The following is a 24,776-nucleotide window of genomic DNA, read 5'->3' on the forward strand; positions in this document are numbered from 1 at the left end:
ACCACCAATCAATCAGTCATGAAGGGGCAAACGCCGCGGCGCGCATAGCCTCACTCACCCTCCGACTCCACCCACGTGGGTCCCTTTGTGCAACCCTCCTCATCTAAGTATCTCCCGACAGTTGAGATCGACCTGCTTCAGCCATGAGTTACGTGGCCTTCCTCTTGGCCTCGTCCACCCTGGGTTAACTCGTTCAGAGATCACCCTGAGAGTAGGATCAGCCTCAGGAAAGCAGGCCACTTGCCCATATAGCTGGAGTTTGCGTTGACATAGTATGTGGGTAATAGTCCTCGATTCAATCTCACGGAGTAGTCGCCCGTTACACACCCGGTTGTATTAGCGATATCCCAGGATCCTGCGAAGACAATTAGTACCAAAGGAGTCATTTCGCCGCTTTAAGTCACTGTTTAGCGTCCATCTGTCACAACCTTAAAGTAAGACAGGGAGCACCAGCGCCTTGAGATGCGAACTTTCGTCCTTCTACACAAATAACGACAACGCCAAAGACAACGCCAAATACCCGAATTGAGTGAATTCATAACACCGTAGGCCAGAACAGTGCGACGAGGGATCTCGTTGCTTGATCTACCGTTGTTATGGACCACACTGCCAAGATAAGTGAATCATTCCAAGACTTCTGTATCCTCACATGCTTGGACAGACTGAAGTGCTTCATCCAACAAGCCACCAAAAGCCTGAACCTTGGCCTTGGCCCAAGTGACCACCCTTCTACCATTATTACGACTACTCTTACACCACCATTGTCTCTCAGATTTAGAAATTTTTTTCAGGGACGAGTAAAACAGTGTGGCGATATCCAGTGTGAAATAGACAAGTCATTCCCTGAGGCTGAAGTGTTATTACCATCACTGCCTCTCACTACTATGAACAGCACCATCCTCATTCTGCCACTTATTCCTTTGAAAACACACACACACACACACACACACACACACACACACACACACACACACACACACACACACACACACACACACACACACACACACACACACACACACACACACACACACACACACACACACACACACATTATGTCTGCCTCTCCGTTTCTCTATCTTGCTTGACCCATCCTAACCTTCCATATTCTCTCCCATCAAACAGACATCATCTTGAACTTCCGCACCACCTTCGTGAACAAGAAGGGTGAGGTGGTACTGAGCCCTGTGAGGATAGCCACGCACTACATCAAGGGCTGGTTCATCCTGGATCTGGTGGCTGCCATGCCCTTCGATATCCTCTCAGCCGTCGGGGTCCTTACTAGCTCTGTGAGTATTGGGGATAGAAGAGTATTGGTTGGTTAAGGTACAGTAGGTTGGGTTATGAAGGTCTGGATATGGTGTGTTGGTGAGAGTTAGTTAGGGTGTGACTTGGGTGTTTCTTGGTAGGGTAGGATATGTTTGAGTTAAGGTAAATTTAGTTTGGGAAGAATAAGGCAGGTAGGCTGTGTTACGAAAGGTTAAGATGCAGTGGGTTAGGTTAGGTTTGGGAAGGTTAAGACTGATTTGGTTGAAGTAGGGAAGGTAACTGTATGCATGTATTGTGTTAGGGTAGACTAGGGTACGACTGGGATGAACTAGAATATGTTAGGTTGTGGCTGGGTTGCGGAAGGTGAGAGCATACTTGTGTTATGTTAGGGATGGCTTGGATGGGTTAGGGTGTGTTAAGAGTACGTTGAGTTAGGGAAATTAAGATATGTTCGGTTGCGTTGAGTTAGGAATTGTTATGATAGGCTGGATAGGGTTAGGGAAGGTTAGTTAGGTTCAGTTAAGGTCAGTTAGTATATGGAAAGGTTATGTTTAGGGTTAAGGAAGGTTAGATAGGTTCAGTTAAGGTCAGTATTTGGAAAGGTTGTGTTTAGGGTTAGGGAAGGTTAGTTAGTTCAGTTAAGGTCAGTTGGTATTTGGAAAGGTTATGTGTGGTTCAGTTAGATTATTGGAAATTAAAGCAAGTTAATGTTTTATTTTACTCGTTTTTTTTTCTTAAGTCTTTCCAATTATATTCTTTCAGTCTCAAAACAAATTTATTTCTCTTAGAGCAAATTTTAGAGCTGAAACGTTTTAGATTATATACTTCGTTGATCCCTTCGCTACTAGGGTACATTCTTAAACTAAATAAAATCGTGTGCAGCATCAAGAACAGAATAAAAATGGCTGAGTTATGATGAGCTGAAGCTGCAGTAACCTAGGATAGGATTGGCTGGGTTCAATTAATATATAATTGGATATTAGGACAGATTTGCATTGGGTTGACTGAGTGCATTGGTATGACTGAGTTAATTTAAGTTAGAGTAGCTATTACTGAATGAAATTAAAACTGAGGCGAGGTTTAACCAGAGTAATTTCAGTTACGACCTTGTTAAGCACAGATTAGGTAGCTGTACAGTTAAAAAAAATAATAGTAATGATATAGCTGCAAGAAAAACAACGAGCCAGCAGATATTGAGATATAAGTTTTTGTGCGACTTAGGGGAAAAGGAAAACAAAGCTACTCACCCTCTTTCCAGTTGGAGACGTAAGATAGAACGAGAAATAATACCACAAAGAAACGGTTCCGGATATTGGAAAGGGTGACCGAAAAAATAAATCTTCTGTCTCGTAACCTGCCGAGGAAAAAGTACTTTACTCTTGGGAACCTTTGGGGAGAGAGAAAGAGAGAGAGAGAGAAAGAGAGTGAGAGAGAGAGGGAGAGAGAGAGAGAGAGAGAGAGAGAGAGAGAGAGAGAAGGGGGGGATGGGAGAAGGGGGAGAATACAAGACACCAGACATGGTGAAAATCGTCGTAACATGGAAGAGAGAAAGAGCCGGAGAAAAGTTTCTCTCTCTCTCTCTCTCTCTCTCTCTCTCTCTCTCTCTCTCTCTCACACACACACACACACACACACACACACACACACACACACACACACACACACACACACACACACACACACACACACACACACACACACACACACACACACACACACACACACACACACACACACACACACACACACACACACTAATACCCTTTATCCAGGCTGTGATGAAAAAACTACTGGTCTGTTATTGGTATTAAGTGAAGTGTTTGCTGACGCTTTGGTAGGTGTACTGACGTGAAGTGCTGTTATGTTCCACTTAATGTATCTGTCCACATTATTAACAAGTAGGAAATAGGCCTATTTGCATAATGGCTGTTGTATTTTCTGTATCTTCAGTATGATGTCGCCTTTGCTTTTTTTTTCTCTCTACCCTGAAGCTTAAATACCAACCATTCCCTGAGGACCAGCAATCCTTGTGTTTATAATACGGCAACAAGAATCATTGAGCCTCACCTCTCTCACACTCGTCATGCCATCAACTTGGGTACTAATTGCCCACAACACATCACAAGGCTGAAGAATCTCGTGAAGTAGGGTGTTTTTATGGCATGTTGGTAGGCTTGTGGAAGAGTACTGAAATTATTAACAACAGATCCCGATAGTAACGCCGTTGGTTGCATAGGTAATGGAACATGCCTTTTCAGAACATCAGGTTCAGTATTATGACCACTCGACCACACCAAAATACTGGTATTATCGAAAATTATCTGTGTGTGGTGATGGTGTAGCGGTATTGTGGACTATTTAATGTGGGTTAGCATTGAAACAGAGGGGACTGTGATGTAGAGGTCACAGTGAAGGAGATGTGCAATGCAAAAAAGCAGGATATGTCGCTTTCATGTCCCTCAGTGTGATCTTGTGTATGTGACCTTCAGTGTGACTCGTTTGTAGTTCAGTATGACCCTCGGCGTGACACGTTTGCGATGTAGTATGACCCTCTGTGTGTCTCGTTTTTAGTTCAGTGTGGCATTTAGTGTGACTCGGTCTAATTCAATATGACGCTCATTGTGACTTGGATATATATATATATATATATATATATATATATATATATATATATATATATATATATATATATATATAAAACGCTTTTAGGGACGTAGGGTGATCTCTTACTCGTAAATGGTCAGAGCTATGGCAGTTTGACCACGGACCTTCCCACACCCCAGGCCTTCCAATGTCCCAAAAGGGAAAATATGGCATCGTCCGTCCCTGTTTTACTTATTGTGACTACTTTTCCCATTTTCAACTCTTCAGATACTATTCTACTCTCGTAATTCCATTTCTGCTTAACTTCTACACTTCCATTCTACCACTACTTTCTGTATCACTTCCAGTATATATAATCTACCCACACAGCCAGTTCATTGACCGTTACCTAAACTCATGGTGCGTTAATTAACATAATCATTAACGTAGCCGGATTTTTGAGCGTGTCGTTGAGCTGATTACCGTGGACCAAGACTCTTTGATAGGCAGTGAAAAATATATATTAATGTGTGTTATTTATTTCTGTATGCCATTAGGCTCGGAGATATATACGTGATTACCAATTAATGTTTTAATTATTGTTATTGGTATTTGCTTTCTTTTACATATATTGGGTCTTTAAAATATTTGTTAGGAATTAATAGCTTACCGTTTGTACACATAACATCAGTAAACTTGTACTTGAGAGAGCGAGAGAGAGAGAGAGAGAGAGAGAGAGAGAGAGAGAGAGAGAGAGAGAGAGAGGACATGGTAAAGTTAGGGAGAGAAACGAGGGTGAGAGGAATTCAAGACAACATGTTAAGAAATGTCACTTCTAACTCATGCCCTACCAAAATCACATCCAGACGTTGTTATGGGAACTAAAGCACCTTTGAACAGGTATCCTGCAGACTGCGAATATGTCCACAACGTGAACAGTAATTACAGGATGCCTGATATGTTATACAGACCCAAAATTTCCATAACCACCGGTACGTCATTCTGGTTTTAAATTTTATATTAAAATCCAGGTAGGGGGTTGGCCTAGTTATAAAAAGCAGACTTTACTGATCTACCAGAAGACCCGCCGACATGTCGTAAAAATACCCCCGCTAATACCAGCAAACCAGTCTGTATGAGACAGCCCCAGCATGCATTCAGTATGGACGGTGGGGGTTAGCGCTGAAGTGATGACATGTGGAGGTGTATAGGAGGCTGAATATATTTGCCTACGAACAGCAAGAAGGAAGTAACAGTAATAGACTAGGATTGAAGCGGTGAATTTTACGTGATATTTGTACAGTATTAAGCAGATTTAGGCGGCACGAGGGACTAGCGCAATAATAATTAATGTCTCAGTTTTTTGCACTCAGGTACCATGCAGCTGAAACACAATAGCCGGAGTTGACAGTCTTGCAGTAAATTATTCTCTCTCTCTCTCTCTCTCTCTCTCTCTCTGGAGGGCGCGGTAGCACAGTGGTAGCGCGCTGAGCTTGTGATCGGGAGGTCGCAAGTTCGAGCCTCGCCCGGGCTACCGTTGCCGGGAGGGGTGGTTCCCTCCTGTAACCCCAGCGGAGCTATATGGCCTTAGTTGCCTAGCTCGGGGAATTCATTTCTCCATTTCTCTCTCTCTCTCTCTCTCTCTCTCTCTTACACACACACACATACACACACACGCACGCATGCACCCCCCCCCCACACACACACCTTGAACTGAAAGAAAATCATCTGGTGTTGGCCATGATAAAACCATGAGAGTGTTAATGGAGATGGTTTAATATCCATAAGCTCCTGTAAGCCTCACCTGTATATAGTCATCTAGAGTGATATAAAATGCCAGAATGATGTAAACTGATGTGACGGTGAATGTTAAAGGGCTATAGACATACCTGCACCTACCTGTTGTGCTCACGACATTAATTATTTCCGGTCCTTCCCTTGACCTTTCATGCACGCACCTGAATTTTTAGGCGTAATCCTCTCGTCCGGGCATAACGAGGGAATGTGAGTGCAGCTGGTGATGCTGGGGGAGGGGAGGGGAGACCGGAGAGTTATATTACATTATTTTTTAATCACGGTTCTTAATTTTCTTTTCCTTTAGCAGACACGTAGCTACTAAAGATATTTTTTAGTATTTTTTCCCATTGATAGCGTTTCAGGTTATCGTATGGACTGGGAGATGTAGTTGATTTTGCGGATTGATTATGATTTTTTTTACCCACTGATTTTCCCCCCTCTTCTCTGCACTGGCAGGGGAAGAGAGGAATGGGGGCGAGATTAAGGACGTAACTAGAAAATATTTTTTATCATCCTGCAGCATGTTTACTTTTTATTTTTTATTTTCCTTTATTACACTAATGGGTGATATTTTTCCATCATTTGTACTTTCTCTTGTTTCTTTTTCTTTAAATTCATTGATGGAAGATTTGCTATTACCAGCATGTATTTCTTTACCTTGTTTTCTTTACTGGTAAGAGGGAGGAGGAGGAAATTAGTCATATTATTGTAAGACCATTTTTTGTCATCTTTTTAATTTTTGGAATATTTTCATTTTTTTTCTTTTTATGTGTCCGACTCTGGGCATAGGCTTCACAGCCTGCTATCAAGGCCCAGTAGTCCTCCTACATACCATACACCTCTACATATCACCACTTCGGCGCTAACACCCACCGTCCATATTGAATATATGCTAGGGCTGTCTCATACTGAGGACTGTGAATTATTGATATTACTGAAAGATTTTTTTTTTAAGCTGCCACCTTTATTTTCGTTTTTTTTTTTTTCACCATCATTTTTGTTTCTTTCTTTTCTGTAATGTCTTTACTGGGATATGAGAGGGAGAGTTGCACAGTTGGAAGATATTTTACCATCATGTTTCCTTGTTTCTTTTTCATTTTTCATATTTGCTGGCTACCGCTTAATTGCGTTTAATACTGAAAACACACACACACACACACACACACACACACACACACACACACACACACACACACACACACACACACACACACACACACACACACAGAGTCATGGTGATGCTGTGGCACTGAGGCCGTACTCTTGTGGGCTTTGGAGGCTGCCTAGCACCGTGGTGATTTTTTTTTTTGTCGTATTACACTTTACTGGAAGTAGTCTGTTGTATACTTTATATATCTGTTGAATGTTGAACTAAGCTGCATTAATAACTTACAGTAAGGTATTAACGTGTTACATGCAGTATTAAACTTGTAAGAGACGCCACTTAGCCATCCCTGTGAATATGACCCTTCTGTCACACGAACGAGCTAAACCATGATAGCCTAATATTTCTTTTTAAATACAGAAGGCGTCTCTCCTAAACTAGATGAAGTATGATGGTAACAAGAATGACATGCTTAGTGTACCACAAAACATATACCAAATCCCACTCTGCATTTACTCAGTCGGCCAGTCCAACCCTCTGTTCCCACCCACCGTATTATGAAATGGCAGCACCGAATACCAGCTGATCACCAGAACAAATCCCCTAATTAAAACATAGTGATCCTCCAGCAAACAACATGTCAGCGTAATATTCCCCGTAATTCAGGCAGGCAAGAAGTCATTCAGCCAGAAAGTCACGTCGGCAGTCACCCAGTCGTTAATGGTAAAAATTATGAAACTGAATTTATTTTGAAGATATTTTACCACAGTTTCGGCCCAATTTAGACCTTCTTCACTATGATGACTAGACCCACTCAGCCATTCTGTCGGTCGGTCTTCCATTTCAGGTGTATTTGCTTAGTCACTTGGGCAGCAGGTCAGGCAGCCACACGGTTAGTACATTGGTAGGTGAACCAGGCAGTTACTAGCGTCGTGAATCAGGTGGTATATTGACTTACGGGCCCAGGTTCAGATTCTTGGAAGTATAACTCGTATATTCGTCTATATGTCCACTAATGCCTTTTAGCCCAAGAACTTTTTTTTCAATATGCTTGCAGCTACATGACGATTTTATTGATTTTATGGGCTAACTTCTGTAATGAAAAGATTAATGGAGGCTATATTTGACTCCTCCTCATTAAATAGTTTAGCCAAAGGTGAATAAAAATGTCAGGAGATAGCAAAAATGATAAAATATACATCATCGGATTAATCATCTTTCCCTCCTCCCCAGTTCCTCCGTCTGTCTGTCCGTCAGACCAAGATCATCCACTGAATCTTGTGAATTTTGTATTCCCACTCATTCTTTTCCACGTCTCTCTCCCCCTTAGACCATAACAATCCAACTGATGTTATTTTCCTAATTTTCCCACTCAGTTATCCCCTCGCCTCTGTCTCTTTCTCACCAGACCAAGATTATCCATCTTTTGAAGCTGACCCGACTGTCCCGCCTGGCTCGGTTGCTGCAGAAGATGGACCGCTACTACCAGTACTCTGCCCTCATCCTTACACTGCTCATGCTTTCTTTCACACTCGTCGCACACTGGCTCGCCTGCGTCTGGTATGCCATCGCTGAGGACGAGATGCAGACCACGGGCATTGGTGAGCTGTTAAGGATTTGTGATGATTATTAGGTGAGGGTATAAGCACTGCCAGTGTCGTGGTAGTAGTTGTAGCCTCAGGTTCATCTGAATGTGAGCCCAGCGAACAGCAGACTGAAGTTTCCCCTCTCCTGCAGACCATCATCCTCCTTTCGAAAAAGGAAGTTCAGAGAAATTAATACTCCACCGCCGGGTTACAATGGTGCTGTCACGCGGAAGCACCTTCACCAGCACTCACTAATAGAGAGTGGTAGGTGAGAAGCTGAGTAAAGGTTAACCTCATCAGCCGAAGGACATCTTTTCTATTTTTTCTGTTCCTTCCAGGCTGACTTCAGATTATATTATTCATACCCTACGGGCAGAATGGGTTAAAACGGTTAGGAAGGTGAGAAGATTTATAAAGAGAGGGATAGATGAGGAAATGAAGACTAATAAAAATAGGCGTGGAGCTGAGGATGTCTGAAAATAACTAAAGATGTAGAGTATAGGAGAGGATATGAGGACTGACACAAAAGGATAGATGGTGAGTTAAGGGTGGATGAAAGCAGATGGTGTGGGAATTTGCAGATGGATGTATAGAAGGGCAGGCAGGTAGACTGTTAGAATGTATACCCAAGGTCAGACATTTAAAATATATTAATTAATAAGTAAATGAATAAATAAATCGATAAAATAATCCCAACTCCACTTTCACAACACCACCGCCTCCCTTCTGTGTCCCCTTCAGGTCCCCCCCCGTATAACTTTTTCACACACACACACACACACACACACACACACACACACACACACACACACACACACACACACACACACACACACACACACACACACACACACACACACACACACACATCATCATCATCATCATCATCATCATCATCATCATCATCATCATCATCATCATCTTCGTCATCATCCCGACCGCACTTTCACACAATCACCCATCCACGTGCAAGCTCTGCCACTTTCCCTCCCTTCTTCTGTATCCTTACCTCTCTTCCCTTCATCGCGTCCCCCACCTTATCTCGGCTCTCTGCCTCATTTCCTTTGTCCGTTTTTTAGCACTCCATACCCTCCCTTCAGCATTGTCCCTTCCCTTCTCCTACGCCCTTTCCCTACTTCTGCATCCCGTTCCTTTCTTTTGTCCCCTCTCCCTTCTTCTACGCCCCCTCCCTTCTTTTACGTCCTATCCCTTCTCCTGCATCCCTCGTCCCTTCTACACCTCTCTTCCCTTATTCTAATCGTCTCGTTTCTTCTACTCCCTCTCCCATCTACCTCCTCCCTTCTTTTACACCCTGTCCTTTCTACCCCCTCCATTCTTCTACGCCTCTTCCCTTCCTCTATGTCCCCTCCCTTCTTCCACGCCTCCCTTCTCCGCTCCCTTTCTTATAAGCCCCCTCCCTTCATCTGCTCCCCTTCCTTCTTCCACGCTCCCCTCTAACCTCTCTTTTGTGCCACCTTCAGGTCCGCCCGGCTGGCTATTCTATCTGGCCGAGCGACTGGAGACTAACGTGAGCAGCGTGACCATCGCCGAGAAGTACGCCACAGCCCTCTACTTCACGTGTTCCTCCCTCACCTCCGTCGGATTCGGCAACGTGTCCGCCAATACCAACAGGGAAAAGATCTTTAGTATCGTTACAATGTTGATTGGAGGTAGGTAGGGTGTGTGTGTGTGGGAGAGAGAGAGAGAGAGAGAGAGAGAGTGTGTGTGTGTGTCTTCGCCTATAAACTATGGGAATACCGAGACGTCACACATGGCCACCCCGCTGATGGAAGTCGAGGGAAGAATATTGCTGTTTGAACTTTCTAACTTCCTAGGCTCTCTGATTGTTAGTTCTCAAGCTTTTGTACTTTGCGTGTTCCTCTTCTTGAGCCCTACAGCTCCATGTGCCACTAGGAAAAGAAATTAGGATGGTAATGACGATGATTATAGTCATGTAGAGGATTTTGAAAAGACCGCCTCCATTAATTAAAGAAAATGAGGTAAGTGCGGATACCGGAGATCTTTAGCTCCTACACTAATATATTTCTAAGCTGGATATCCAGGTGAAACGTTATGTTTTTATTGCATGTGGTAGTAATGGTTATGTGCCGCGAAATCAGATTTTTTTGTTCAAATAACATCCTTCTTAAAATGACGAAAGAAAATTCTGTTTTTAGGGATAACTCACTCCGTTATTTTCATTGCCCCTTTTGACTTCATACTTAGTGTAGTTTCTTTATATTATCTCTCTCTCTCTCTCTCTCTCTCTCTCTCTCTCTCTCTCTCTCTCTTATTCCGATCTATTTGGTTTGTTTAAACGTAGCTTAGACTGTGGTAGCTATGTAACCCTTCTTCCTCACATCTGGACATTCTTCTCTTTCCTTGTCTTTATTCACCTTACGCTTGTCTCTCATCTTTCCATATCTCTCTTCCAGTCTCCCTCTCCTCTGTTCCTCTCAACTTGTCTCCCTCCGGTGTCCCTCCCATCACCTCATTTCCTCCCTTTCCTCTTCCTCCTTTTCTCTCTCCTATCTTCCTTCATTCCTCATACCACATCTCAGTTCTCTGCCTCCCTTCATTATCTTATCGTCCATATTTCGTCACGGCCCCTCGCTCTCCTTTCTTTCCTGTCTCTCTACGTTTCCTTTTCTCTCTCTCTCCTCGCTCCTCGCGTCTCAGCTTCGTCCCTCTCCTCGCTCCTTTCCTTCCTCACACATATCTCGCTCCCATCTCCTTCATTGCCTCCTTTACTTCCCTCCCCGGTTTGCCTTCTTTCCTCACAGTTCACCTGCTTCCATTTATTAATCATCTCTTCTTCTTTCCTGACATTATTATCTCCTCTACCTCCATGTCTTCTTCCTCTTTCCCATCCTCACACCGCGTACTCCTCCATTTTCTTTCTTTCTCACCTCTCATTTTCCATTCCTAAAGCATTTTCTTCATCTGCAGTATCTCTTTCTTAACTCCCTCCAAATCCTCTCTCTCTCTCTCTCTCTCTCTCTCTCTCTCTCTCTCTCTCTCTCTCTCTCTCTCTCTCTCTCTCTCTCCGCCTCTCTCTTTCTCTGCCCCCATCCCTGACGTCCCCTGTGCCCTCAGCTCTGATGCATGCCACCGTCTTCGGCAACGTGACCTCCATCATCCAACGCATGTACCTGAGACGCTCCTTGTACCAGACCAAGTGGCGGGACCTCAAGGACTTCCTCTCCATCAACCAGATCCCCAAGGAGCTCAGGCAGAGGATGCAGGACTACTTCCAAACCATGTGGAGCCTAAACCAGGGCATTGACATCCATGAGGTTAGAGATTGTGAGGTTTGGCGAAATTGCTGCATGACAAGAATTACACAGAACTAAATTGCTTTTACTCTAACCTAGCCCAAAATTGTCATCTCTTTATCATGAATGCTGAGTTGTAATAATATATTAACAGAAAGAGAACGACGCTAGTCACGAAGAAGGGTTATGCAATGAGTGTAGAGCCAGAGTTTTGCCTTTTTATTCCATTAACTTGCTTCAAGTAAGCTGCAAAAGGATGACAGTGTGGACCAGGTTAAAGCAAAAAGAGTATAGGATTGACGACTTCGAAATTAGCCTATGTGGAGTCTCAACTAGGGCATTGAAATATATAAATGAAATATGGGGTTGTGTAGATTACTATAAAAGCCTAGCGGAATGATGTCAGGCGAGTCTTGCACGCACCTGAAACTGTGAAATTGCAAACAGTGTAAAGCCACGATGTAACGAGTTCTGGAGTCGGATTTTTAATTAATGTAACAAGGGATTGAGGTAGTGGATGCTGGATTATTGTACCTCGGAACCATTTACAATAAATCCTCCAGTGACATCCACTCAAGATAGAGGGATAGGAAGTTTGTGGAATACTGGATGAATGGAGTACTAGGTGGTAAATGTTACATGGAGGTGAAAGAAAAGATATAGGGTTACTTACATAATGTGTGGAATTTCAGCCAGACATGTACAGGGTCAGTGGTATGCTTTGATATCTGGTGAAATGGTGGGTGATAAGTGTTACAGTAAACTGAGAGCGAGAGAGAGAGAGAATTTCCAGACCATGCACAACTATTTCAAACCATAATGAACGAATACGTGATTTAAACGGTTAACTGGATGGAACTGGAGTACATTGTAGGATGGATGGAGGGTAGACTTGACGGTGATTGAACTTTAGGATAGATAAACAAATGGATGGATAGATTCCCTCACGAATGGAACAGAATACCGACATCCACGATATTTTTGGCATATGAGGCCTTTGTAGGTTGCGAGAAGGGTGGATTGGCGTTAAGGATGAATGCTGATGTGTACCACTGGATACTAACATTCATAGGGCGAAGTTCTCAGCGCCTGATTAAACACTTTGCATAGGGATTTTGTCCTTAATATAATCTCTTGGCGTTAACCAGATTATTACACCGAAGTTCTACCAACGCTGTGAAATGGGTTAGAGATTTTTTTTACCCCTCTGACTGGATATGACTTCTTCCTACTGAATAAAGGCGTCTTCAGTTAATGAGAATGAAATATCTAAGTCTGAATTTGCCAGTGAATAAGATAAAATACCTGATAAGGCTATGGAAATCAGACTATTAAGTATTATAAAGGAAGTTGAGTGTTTAACAATGACTTTTATAGAACACGATCCGATGACAGTATTTTAAAATAAACTTACCTTGAATGTCTTTTTGAAATATTTGCTCCATATCTGTGTGCTTTTATTAGTAAAAACGTTTGCCAGTTTATCCGAGTCAGAGTCATATTGTTTTGTTCCATTTACCGATGGCAGTTATTGGAGTAAAAGCAATAAAAATGTCATTAACAAATAAACATTGCACATGAGCTATAATAGATATAAAAGTGATCTCTGCAACTGGGTCACTGTACTCACTCTCATCAGTTCACTTCATATTTGTGTGGATTGATCTGCAATTCGTGGTACAGTCACGGAATTAACTCTTTCAAAACTCGGACACAATTTTTAAAATTTATTCTTGCTATTCCTACACAGTTTCGATCTAGAGGGACCATTCGAACTGGAGGGGATAGATACAGCCTGCAATATCTTCCTTCACTATTAAAAGTCCTTCATAAGTTAAATCGAATCGGAAGACTGCAGTAACCATAAAGTGAAAATACGGCATCGGATGAAAAAGGTTAATTCCTAAAGTTTGGTCAGCACATCGCGGAAAAGTGAAACCGTCAGAGACACTTATTAGTCCAGTGAATCACTTCAGTCAGAGGACGAATTAGATGTATTAATATTGCCACCATTAGGCAATGCTGCTTAGCACGAGAGAGAAGTTTCAAATTGGAGAGTTCGGATGTAGCCTTCATTTACTCTTTCAGAACATGAGATCTCCCCGAAGCTGATTAAAAACGACAGGAAGTTGCAAGAATAAAATTAAAACTACGTCATGGGATTCAAGTGATTAACACTGTAGTGATGTTTCCTTAGTTTTCAATAATTTTCTGGCAAAAAATACGAAGATCGGTGATAGAAGATATATGATTCACGTCATGTCCACATGCCTTACATATCTGTCTATCTATCTATCTATCTATCTATCTATATATCTATCTATCTATCTATCTATCTATCTATATATATATATATATATATATATATATATATATATATATATATATATATATATATTTTATATTCCAAACTACATACCCTCTTAAATGGCTGGTATAAAAAAAAAAAGGTGTGATCCTCTAAGCCTTTCAGCACGATGGTGCCTGTCTTACTCTTGCCGAGTTTATTCTGCGTGTTATAGACTCCTCATACTGGCACGGTAACAAAGTTTCCATTAACCCCTTTAATACACTATTGCCTTTTTTGTTTTCATTCTTATTATCGCCAGACGACCATAGTGGAACGGTAATAACTCTCTCCATGAACCTCTTCAGTGCAGTGGAGGCTTTCTTGTTTTATTCTTGTTGCCCTCAGACTGTTTTATTCAGCCTAGGGAAAAAAAAAAAACGCCTGTAGTGAAAGAGTTAATCCGCTCAGCCAGATGACGCCATTTATAATGATTTTTTACGCCATTTTTACTTCTTGTTTGCTACTCCCAGACGATTAAATTCAGCCTCGCAGATTTCTTTAACAAATGGGGTTACGTATAGCCTTCATTAACTCCTTCACTGCAGGAGGTTTCGCCCAGACTGAATGAAATCGTCAGGTGGTAGCTAGAATAAAACAGAGGAAAGCTCATGCTAATCAAGTAGTTAATGAGAGGTAGATAGATAGATAGACAGATAGATAGATAGATAGATAGATAGATAGTATAAAGTTTTAGGATATGATATTCATTGCATGATCACATTACTGAACTGTATTATTGAACTTAGCAACATGATTGAACAGCGTATTTATAATATTCTGCTCTGGAGAAGGGAGAACAAGAGAAGGAAAATCAAATTTCAGTAAACACTGGATTTGTTTAGCCTTGTCATTACTCCTGGTGCACTTGAGGATTGTCTTCAAGCTAACACCAAAATATTTTGTTCAGCTGAGAGAAACCTTACCAGTCAAGAGTTTCAAACAGTCTTAAGTAATCTTTTCCTTATTTTTGGTACACCGAGGAATTTTATTTAAACCTGCATCAGACGATTTATTCCAGTCGAGAGAAATCCGGGCATTTATAGTTAAGCATGAACTCACATTAAGCCGATTACCCTGAGAGCAGTGATTTTGCATCTCTGGCCAGGGCGATATGTACAGAACGTGAAAATTATATTGCAGAATTAAAATTAAATTTTCTATGTAAAGGAAGCTGCCGATAACCAGCTGTGCAGATCAAACTTTAGTTTATTTTTCGTTAAATGCTGCAAACAAGATAAAGTTTAAATGAAGTTTAAATGAAGAATATAAACGCCTCCGAAACAAGGTGTAAAAAAAAAATTTTATAGTCTGAGTCTCACACATTTGGTTCACACACCTGCCTCACACACTTGCCACACACACCTGCCTCACACACCTGCCATGCACACCAGCTACTCACACACCTGCCACACACGTCAGCCACTCACATACCTACCACTTGTCACTCACACACCTGCCTCACAAACCTGTACCACACATCTGCCCTACACATGTGACTCACACATCTGCCTCACACACCTGCTTCACACGCCGACCAGTCATACACCTGCCCCACATTCCCGCCCCATACACCTGCCTGTCACGCAGCTACCAGTCACACACCTACCACTAATACACTGCTGCTCACACACACACACACACACACACACACACACACACACACACACACACACACACACACACACACCGCTTGCTGGTGCAGTGGTAACGTTCTCGCTTGCCAACTGGTAGACGGGAGTTCGCGCCTCGCTCAGGCTGCGAAAAGTTTCACTGACGAAGTGGGTGGTTACTGTCCTCCTTGAGCAAGGGGATGGGTGTGTGCTTGTGTGAAGGTCACAGCCTTGCCCTTAGATCGGACTATATGAGCTCTCAGCTCCCTTCCGGGAGGGTAAAAGCTGACGATCACGACCATCAAGTGATCCTGACCGACCCGGTGAATTACACACACACACACACACACACACACACACACACACACACACACACACACACCAGCATCACGCAGTCACGTTTGTTTCTCACCTGTTGATTACCCGAGGAAATTGAGGCGGCAAACTTGCTCTGGTCCTGAGCGAGCAAAGTCCACCTCCTGATTAAGTTTACAGTTTGTTTGGGAGTTGTTGGGGCCTTCCACAATACTTTGTTGTCCACGCCTCCACACCTGCCTGACACACACCTGGCACCCTTACACCTGTCTGCCACACACATCTCGCCTCACCTGCCTGCCATACATCTGTCACCACCACACCAGCTGGCCACACACCGTTCATCCTCACACCTGCCTGCCACACGCCTGTCCCTTCCACACCTGCCTGTCACACGCCTGTCCCTTCCACACCTGCCTGTCACACACCTGTCACCTAAATACCTACTTTACTCGAACTCACATCTGTTGCACGTGCACTTTCTTCACCTATACGACTGCCACAGCTACACCTGTCATCTTAATACCCCTCCTCTACACACATGTATTATCATTCATTGCTTCCTTATACACCAGCCTGATCTACCTGACTTACAACTACCACACGTATAGGTTACATAGGTGTATAGCGCGCGCGCGCACGCGCACACACACACACACACACACACACACACACACACACACACACACACACACACACACACACACACACACACACACACACACACACAGTCATAATCAGCTTACGCGCCCGCACACTCTCACATAAGTCTGGAGCATATACCAATTTCAACAAGCAATAGGAATTAATTAGCCTGCACCGGCCAAGGTAAAATGCACTTATTATTTATGAACGCTTACATTTCATTCATTATTCTGCCTTGATGTTCTCCCCTTGCTCCGTGTTTGGCCAAGAAAATGTTTGAATAGTTGCAGGTGAATGAATTGATCTTTGTGTTTTTGTCGATATGTATACTAAGTTTTCGTTGGCCCTCTCTTGATAGTTTCTTTTGCATTTGTGTTGCCTGTTTGTCTAGGGTTTTTTGTTTCTTTGCACCTGATATATGTAGGTAGAAGGTGGGTGATGATAATGATGATGATATGGAAATGGGGTTGTGTTGATGACGATATTGATGATGATGGTGATGAATGATTTACTAAAGATGATAGTTTACTGTTGATGACGATGTTGATGATGGTGATGAATGATTTACTAAAGATGATAGTTTACTGTTGATGACGATGTTGATGATGGTGATGAATGATTTACTAAAGATGATAGTTTACTGTTGATTTGTATGCTAGATTTGGTTTCAGGAATGCTCCTGTATTATGTCAGCATCACACTCTTGCTGTTTTTCCCTCTTAGTTTCCTCGTCTCTTGCTCTTATTCCTTATTTTCTCACTCTTTTCCTCGTCCTCTTCCTCATTCTCATCAGTTTTCTGTTCTTGACCTCCCGATGTGAACCCCATAAGTACGAGACGAGAGGCCTTTTCTATGTTTAATAAAATGGCGTGGACATAGCAAGGACAAATCAAAACAAAACTGTGGAGACTAAAAGAGGTCATGCAGATCGTTAACCACTCCAGTACTAAAGGTCTCTCGAGTTAAATAAATCGTCTGAGAGAGAGAGAGAGAGAGAGAGAGAGAGAGAGAGAGAGAGAGAGAGAGAGAGAGGCCCCCCTGAGAGCACGGTGACATTGATTTGCACTCCCATCGAATTTGGATTCACATCAGGAGCCTGCCCATACTCTCTCACCTTTTTTGTATTCACCTTTATTTTCCTTTCTCACTCACTGTTTTCCCTTTTTCATATCTCCCTTTTGTCTTTGCGTATTCATATTCTCTTCCTTCACTCTTTTCTTATACTGTACTTTCACGTCTGTTCCTTTCCTTAATTCTCTCTCTCTCTCTCTCTCTCTCTCTCTCACATACGCACATTTTATTTATTCATGTCGTCTTGGTTTCATTCCTTTCCCTCCCATTCTCTTTTCCTCCCTTATCCTCTCGTTTCTACTTTTCCCCTCCTCTTCTTCCCATTCCTTTCTCTTTATTTCTATTCTTTCTCCTTTCTTTCCATTCTCTTCTCTTTTCCTCCTCTCTCCATTCGTTTCCTTGTTCATCTCTTCTTATATTTCTTTCTCCCACTCACATTTTCTTCCCCTCCCCTCTCTTTTCTACTCTTCCCTGTCTCTTCTTCCCATCCCTTTCTCTTCTTATCTTTCCTCTCTCTTCTTTCCTCTTTTTCCTTTCCCTCACCCCCCCCCCCGCTCCCTTAGAGACGCCCCCAGAGAGAAACATGTTGACACTTATTTGGACACTCATCGAAAGGACCTGTCTGTACCTATTTCCTCCCAACTTCCCTTCTGCCCTCCTTTCTTTTGTTCTCTTTCTAATCTCCTTTCTTCTTTTCATACGCCTCTCTCTCTCTCTCTCTCTCTCTCTCTCTCTCTCTCTCTCTCTCTCTCTCTCTCTCTCTCTCTCTCTCTCCTTTTCTTTTCATCTCATACCTCTTCCGTTAACCGTTTTTAGATTTATTTCTTCATATCTAGTCCAATACTACTGTACTTTCTCTTCTCTCACACTTTTCTTCCTCTCCCTCCACTCCTTCCTTCCTTTTCCACTCTCCGTTCCTTCCCTCTACCCTTCCCTTCGCCCCCCCCCCCAGTTCCTTTCTTCCTTCCATCCTTCGTCCAACACTTTGCTTCTTGCCTTCTTTCCTTCCCTCTTTCGACACTTTCGTCCCCTCTTTCTTTCCTTTCATCCCCAACACCCTCCTTCCTCCCTTGTTTCCCTCCTTCCTCCCTTGTTTCCCTCCTTCCTCCCATTTTTCCTTCCTTCCTTCTCTCCTTCCTTCCTTCCTTCCTTCCTTCTTTTTCCCTTCCTCTTCCAACACCTTCCTTCTTTCCATCCTTCCTTCCTTCCCCCTTCTTTTTCATTTCTTTCTATTCCTTTCCTTCCTTCCTTCCTTCCTTCCTTCCCTTCTTCGTTCCTTCCTCTTTCCCACCAGCACCTTCCTTCCGTCCTTCCTTCAACACCTTCCTTCCTGTCGTTCCTACCTTTCCTTCGCCAGAAGGTTAGGGATGTCCCCGGAAGAGATAAAGAGCCAGATTTTGTCCTTACTTATCTTTTTCTCTCCCCATCCTTCTTCAACACCGTCCTTCCTCACTTCCTTCCTTCAATCCTTCCTTCTTCCTTCCTTCCTTCCCTCCCTCCCTTCCTTTTTCTTCTTCCCATTCTTCTTTCCTTCCTATCTTCCTACCTTCCTTCCTTCCTTCCTTCCTGTCACGCCTGTCCATGTTCTTATCATGTAGCTTTCCATCATCATCAGCAGCAGCTGCAGCAGTAGCAGCAACAGCGGTAGCAGCAGCAGCAGCAGCAACAACAACAACAACAACAACAACAACAACAACAACAACAACAACAACAGCATCATCATAATCATGGTCATTATTATTATTATTATCATCATCATCATCATCATCATCATCATCATCATCATTTTGTTTGCACCTTGTCCTTCGCAAGACTGGAGGAGGGACAAAATGATTCCCAGCATACCAGTATCTACTTCGAGTTCTGTTCCATGTCCATTACGCCATCTCTTTGTTTCCTCCCTCTTATCACTTTTTCCTCATAGTTCCTCTCCTCTTCCATATCTCCTCCTCTTCTCCATTATTCATTCTTTTCTTCTCCATACCGTCTTCTCTTTCTTACAACTCTTCTCCGTTTCTCTTCCATTAATCCTCATTTCCATATCTCCTCTCCACAGTTCCTTTCTTCATCTCTTCTTCTCGTCCATTTCTCATTTTCTTCTCTCATTTTCATCCATTTCTCCTCCTCTTGTCTTCTTTACTTCCAGTTCTCATTCTCTTCTCTCCTCTTCCAGTTCTTCTCCACTTCTCTCCCTCTTTCCATTTCTCCTCATCATCTCTCATCTTCCACTTCTCATCTCTCCTTCTCTTACATTTCTCCACCTCCTCTCTCCTCTTACATTTTCCCTCCCCTTTTTTCCCTCTTCCGTTTTTCTCCCTTTGTTTTCTTCTTCTGTCTTCCTTCTCCTCTTCCCCAACGTAATTTGAAGATAATAGAGATGTTAAAAGGACTTTCTTCCATGGACTTTCATCTCGAGACACCGCCCCGCCCATTCTTTCTCTTCTTCCCTCTGTCCTTCCTCCTCTCCCATAGACGTTGTTTTCCATTTTACCTTCATTTCTCAGTTATCCTCCTCTTCCTCCTCCTCCTTCTCTCTCACAAGCCCTGAAAGAGATTTCCGAGGAGCTTTAAGGAGAGAAAGCCAGCACAGCCACCTCAAATTCCTGTTTTTCTTTACTTTGTCACTTGCTCTCCTCTCCCCTCTTTTTTCTTCTATTATTGTTCTGTTTCTTTCATTCTCTTTTTTTGTGTGTGTGTCCTCCTTCTCCTCCACCAGAACATCCACACTGTGTACTGTGCAATTTCCACGCTATGTCTACAGACTCCCCGTCAACTCATCGTACTCGTACATAATGTCATGCCGTAGTTATTTATTTGATTACTTTCTCTTTCAGGTTATTCAAACTGTTAACTTATACATAAGGTATTGTGGAATGTAACTTTTCCTTTTCACTCTCTCCTATAAAATTTTCATGTCAGTTTTTCCATGCTGCATAGTGGTTCTTCTCATTTTTTCATGGATGGTTTGGAGGCGGGGGGAGTCTTCTTGCTTTACTATCCTTATCCTTCAGCATGTAGAGTTAGATCTCGTAGTCATAGTCTTCTCTGTAACAAGCAGCCTTGAAAAGACCATAAGGCCTGTTGCTGTTTGCTTTCCTTTGCATTCCTCCTCCTGTTCCACTGCGTCCACTTCATACTTTGGGCATGTCTGTCATTTTCTTCTCTGGCGCATCATATCAAACGGAATCATCTCTACGGGCAGAGAAACGTACCAAGCCTTTCGTAGCATAAGTAAGCAGAGGAATATGAGAAGCAAAAGAGGTGAAATAATAGGCGAATTATACATTCGCTTCACGATCCTACCTTTGTCCCGTTTATAATCATCGTTTCTTTCCTCCCTCTTTCTTCCCTTCCATTCTCCTGTTCTCCACTTCTTCTCTCATCCTTCTTTTTTTTCATCTCTTCTCCTTTTCTCCATTTCTTTTCCTGTGTTTCTTCTTTAATCTTTTCTTCTCCGTATCTCCATCTCTCCTTTTATCCATCCCTTTCTATTGTTTCCTTTTTTCTATCCATCTCATGTAGCCTACTTTTCTTCCTTTTGTATCCATTCTCCTTTACTCCGTCTCTTGTCCTGTCTCCCTTTTCTGTCTTTTTTTTCTTTTCTCCATCTCTGCTGTGCTTCCCCATCCATCTTTTCGTCTCTTCTTCTCTCCATCCCTCCCCTCCCCTCTCATTCCAGTTTTAGTTTTTCGTCTCTTCTTCTCTCCAAGTCATCTCTCCTTCGTGTTCTATATTTTCTTCTGTTCTCCGTTTCTCCATCTCTCCTCCAACCCCACACTCACCGGAAGATATTTTCCTGAGGCACTATGCTAGGATATATCATACACGTTTACCATCAAACCATTCCCTCTTTATTGTGTCTTCTTCTCTCCATCTTTCCCTCTCCTACCATTTTCTCTTACCCCCTCATTTCCTTTCCTCCTCTTTCACTCCAGCATCCTCCCTTTCTCTTTCCCTTTCTCCTCCTGTAGATACCAAAGAAGTATTTTTTGGAGGAACTAGGGCCTCTCACTTCACGATCTTATCCGTGTCTTTTCTATTCTCTCTCTTCCCCTCTTCTCCAATATTCTCATTTCCTCCCTTTTCATTTTCTCTTCCCCTTTTCTCCGATACTTTTCTTACCCCCTCTTCATCCTTCCCTCTTCCCACTCCTTCGATATTCTCCTTGTCTCCTCGTTCATTTTCTCTTTCCTTATCTCCAGTGTTCTCCTTTCTCCCTCTTCTCCTTTTCTCTTCTCACTTCTCTGATACTTTTCTTCCCTGAATCTCTTCCTTGTCCCTCCCTCCTCTTCTCTAAACCCCCTTTCCTGTCCACAGACCCTGAAGGAGTTCCCCAGGTAGCTTTGAGGTTAGTTCCATCCACATCCATTGCGAGTTCCTGCTCTTGTAAATCTTTCCTCTCTCTTACATCTTCTCCAATATCTTCCTTGTTCCTCTTCTTGCTTGTACTTCATTCTCTTCTCAAGCTTCTTTTCCTCTTTTCTAATCCCATCTCCTTCTCCTTAATCTCTTCTCCTCCTCCCTAACCCCCCTCTACCCATCTCTCCCATCTTCTTTAGTATTCTCGTTTCTCCGTCTTATCTGTCCTTCCATCTATTCTGTTATCCCTTCTCATCTTGTCGAACCCTGTCGCATTCTCCTTAAGCCTTCCTCTTCTTTTCCAAGCCGTACAACTTTTCCTTCCTATCTTTAGTATTCTCCTTCCTCCTCCTCCTTCCTTGTCCCTCCTTTTCTCAGAAACCTTTCCCCTCTGTCAGACCTTCGAGGATTTCCCCAGTACCCACCTATCTCTTCTTCCTTCTCTCCTCCTTCTTTTTCAGTACTCTCCTCTCACATTCTCTTCCATGTTCCCTCTTCCTCTTCCCTGTCCCTCTTCTTTCCTTTTCTCTAATCCTTCCCCTCCTCTTAGACAGCCCATCTCATCCTCCTTCTCTCGTCCTACTTCTCCAAAACTCTCCTTTCTCCTCCTGTCTTCCCTATCCCCTCTTCTCCCTTTTTCCTTTTCCCTATTCCTTTTCCTTCCTTCTCTCGAACCTTTCCTCTCCTCCACAGACCTTAAATGAGTTTCCAGGTACCCTAGCCTTCCCCTGTCCTCTTCCTTTCTCTTTCCTTTTCTCCAGCACTCTCCTCTTCCTCCTCCTCCTCGATAACCCTTCTCCTCCTCCACAGACCCTGAAGGAGTTCCCCGAGGAGCTACGAGGAGACATTTCCATGCACATCCACCGCGAGATCCTGTCCCTGCCAATCTTTGAGACGGCAACGCAGGGCTGCCTCAAGCTGCTAAGTCTGCATATCAGGAACAACTTCTGCGCCCCCGGGGAGTACCTAGTGCACCGCGGAGACGCCCTTCAGTACATCTATTACCTATGCAATGGTTCCATGGAGGTGGTGATGGACGATATGGTGGTGGCAATACTGGGTGAGTGGTGGTGGAGTGGTGGGATGGGGGTTGTGGTGGTGGCAGTGTGATGGGTTGGGGTCGGTGTTTTGCTGTGCCAGTGTGGTTATTGGGAGAGTGGTGGCAGTGTGGTAGGATGAGGTGCGTTGCAGGTGTGGTGGGTTGAGGGTAATGACAATATCCATAGTATACAATGTCTACTTACGGGCCGCCCGGGAGCGAAAGAAAACGTGCCCGCTCCTGGGTGATGACGTCACACTCTCCTCTCGTCTCCCGCGTCCCAGCTCATGCCTTACATTGTTACACAGTAAATTTTTTTCTTTTTTTCCTCTTGTAATGCTAGGTGAAAAAGGCCCGACTCCTCGATCCTAGAACACCTAACGTGTAGCGTGGTCCTCTTTCGAGACCGGGGCTTAGTGCAAATAAGAGAGAGGCAGAACACAAAAACTTCAGGCAATAACCTTTACACGTGTATTCCTTCAGTCTGACACAGGACAAAGAGCAGATAGTACAACATAGTATTTAGTGAATTATAAACTTTAACTAGATAATCAGTATCTCGCAGGATACTAGTTTAACAGGCACTGATGATAACACTCTAGGTTTAGTGTACAGGTTTACTCAGAACACAGGGTCTCGGTGCACGTGGGGGAGTCGGTGGGGAGTCTCACACGGGGGGAGGAGGGGCGACGCACTGCAAAGTATATAGGGTCTGATTATAGTTATAGTAATATAGAGTGGAAGTTGATGTTGAAGAGTTTGACTTGTTATTTTCTGGTAGCAAGGGGGTTTTGGTAATTTATTATAACACGATTCTAGGTTTTCACGTACGCGTCGAATACCGAGAGGAGATTTACGAAGGGAGTGTGTAAGGAACTGAGAGTCTCGTTATATTTATAGTAATATGAGGGGGAGGGCACTGCTAACACTTCCTCTTCACCATCTTCCGGTAGCAAGGGGCATTTGGATATTTTACTAATATGAATCCCTCGGGTTGAGCGTCTTACTGATTTCATACAAGGGCGTCACTTCGTGAGTCTGATTCACTAACACTTAGACTCTGCACTTGTTACTATTATTCTGCCCCGTGGTTTAATTCATTCCCATTCTATCTTCTCGTGAACACTTGACCTGTTATTCGGGGTGCACTATGTCACTACATCACTGTTACACTAACTTGGGGCAATATCACACTTAACAAGAGTCACTTATACGGTGGGGGCGGCGGGGCGACACGCCGGCGACGATTCTGTTGGGACTGGGGCACTGCCAGGGGAGGACGTGCCGAGAGGGCACAGGACGACTCGCAGGGGCGTCCCCTCTCGTCCGGGGCTGCAGGTGGCGGAGGGGCCCGTATTCTCCGGGCTGGGTACAGGGGTTCGGCCCTCAGGACTGGGGCCAAACAGGTCCAGAAATCTCTGGCTCAGGTCTCGGCCGGAGGTGGAGGTCTTCCACCGTCGGGGCATAGGGAGGTCTCGCCCGGGCGTCCTGGGGAGGGCCTGGAGTGCCCTAGGGCTGCGGTGCCCAGAACCAAGTGGCGCCGTCAGGGAGGTACTGCGGCACCGACCCGAATCAGGGTCCATCAGGTGGGTCTTCTCCAGGGCCAGGCGTAGGGAGCAGAGGCCAGAGGAGGCATTAGGGCCTCTCTGGAATTCTCCTGCGTCCTCTGCATCGGGAGTCTGGACCCTTGTCTCACACTGGGGCGGCGGGACTACTCTCGCCTGTCTCTGGCCGTAGGGCCCGGCTACTGGCCTTGGCTTCCCAAGGGCACG

General features: G+C 43.8%; 1 protein-coding gene across 1 annotated transcript in view; it reads left to right on the forward strand.

Moving 5' to 3' along the window:
- Elk (Eag-like K[+] channel) overlaps nucleotides 1–24,776 on the forward strand; it is a 113,865-nt gene that overhangs the window by 61,168 nt on the left and 27,921 nt on the right. Inside the window, exons 7-11 of the mRNA XM_080282832.1 lie at nucleotides 1,126–1,289; nucleotides 8,163–8,343; nucleotides 9,813–10,010; nucleotides 11,437–11,636; nucleotides 22,776–23,025. Coding sequence (XP_080138958.1) covers nucleotides 1,126–1,289; nucleotides 8,163–8,343; nucleotides 9,813–10,010; nucleotides 11,437–11,636; nucleotides 22,776–23,025 — 993 coding nt within the window. The remainder of the gene's footprint in view (nucleotides 1–1,125; nucleotides 1,290–8,162; nucleotides 8,344–9,812; nucleotides 10,011–11,436; nucleotides 11,637–22,775; nucleotides 23,026–24,776) is intronic.

This window comes from Coenobita brevimanus, chromosome 94 (genome assembly GCF_032717465.1).
Source record: "Coenobita brevimanus isolate Jiangsu-jjx chromosome 94, ASM3271746v2, whole genome shotgun sequence".
NCBI lineage: Eukaryota > Metazoa > Arthropoda > Malacostraca > Decapoda > Coenobitidae > Coenobita > Coenobita brevimanus.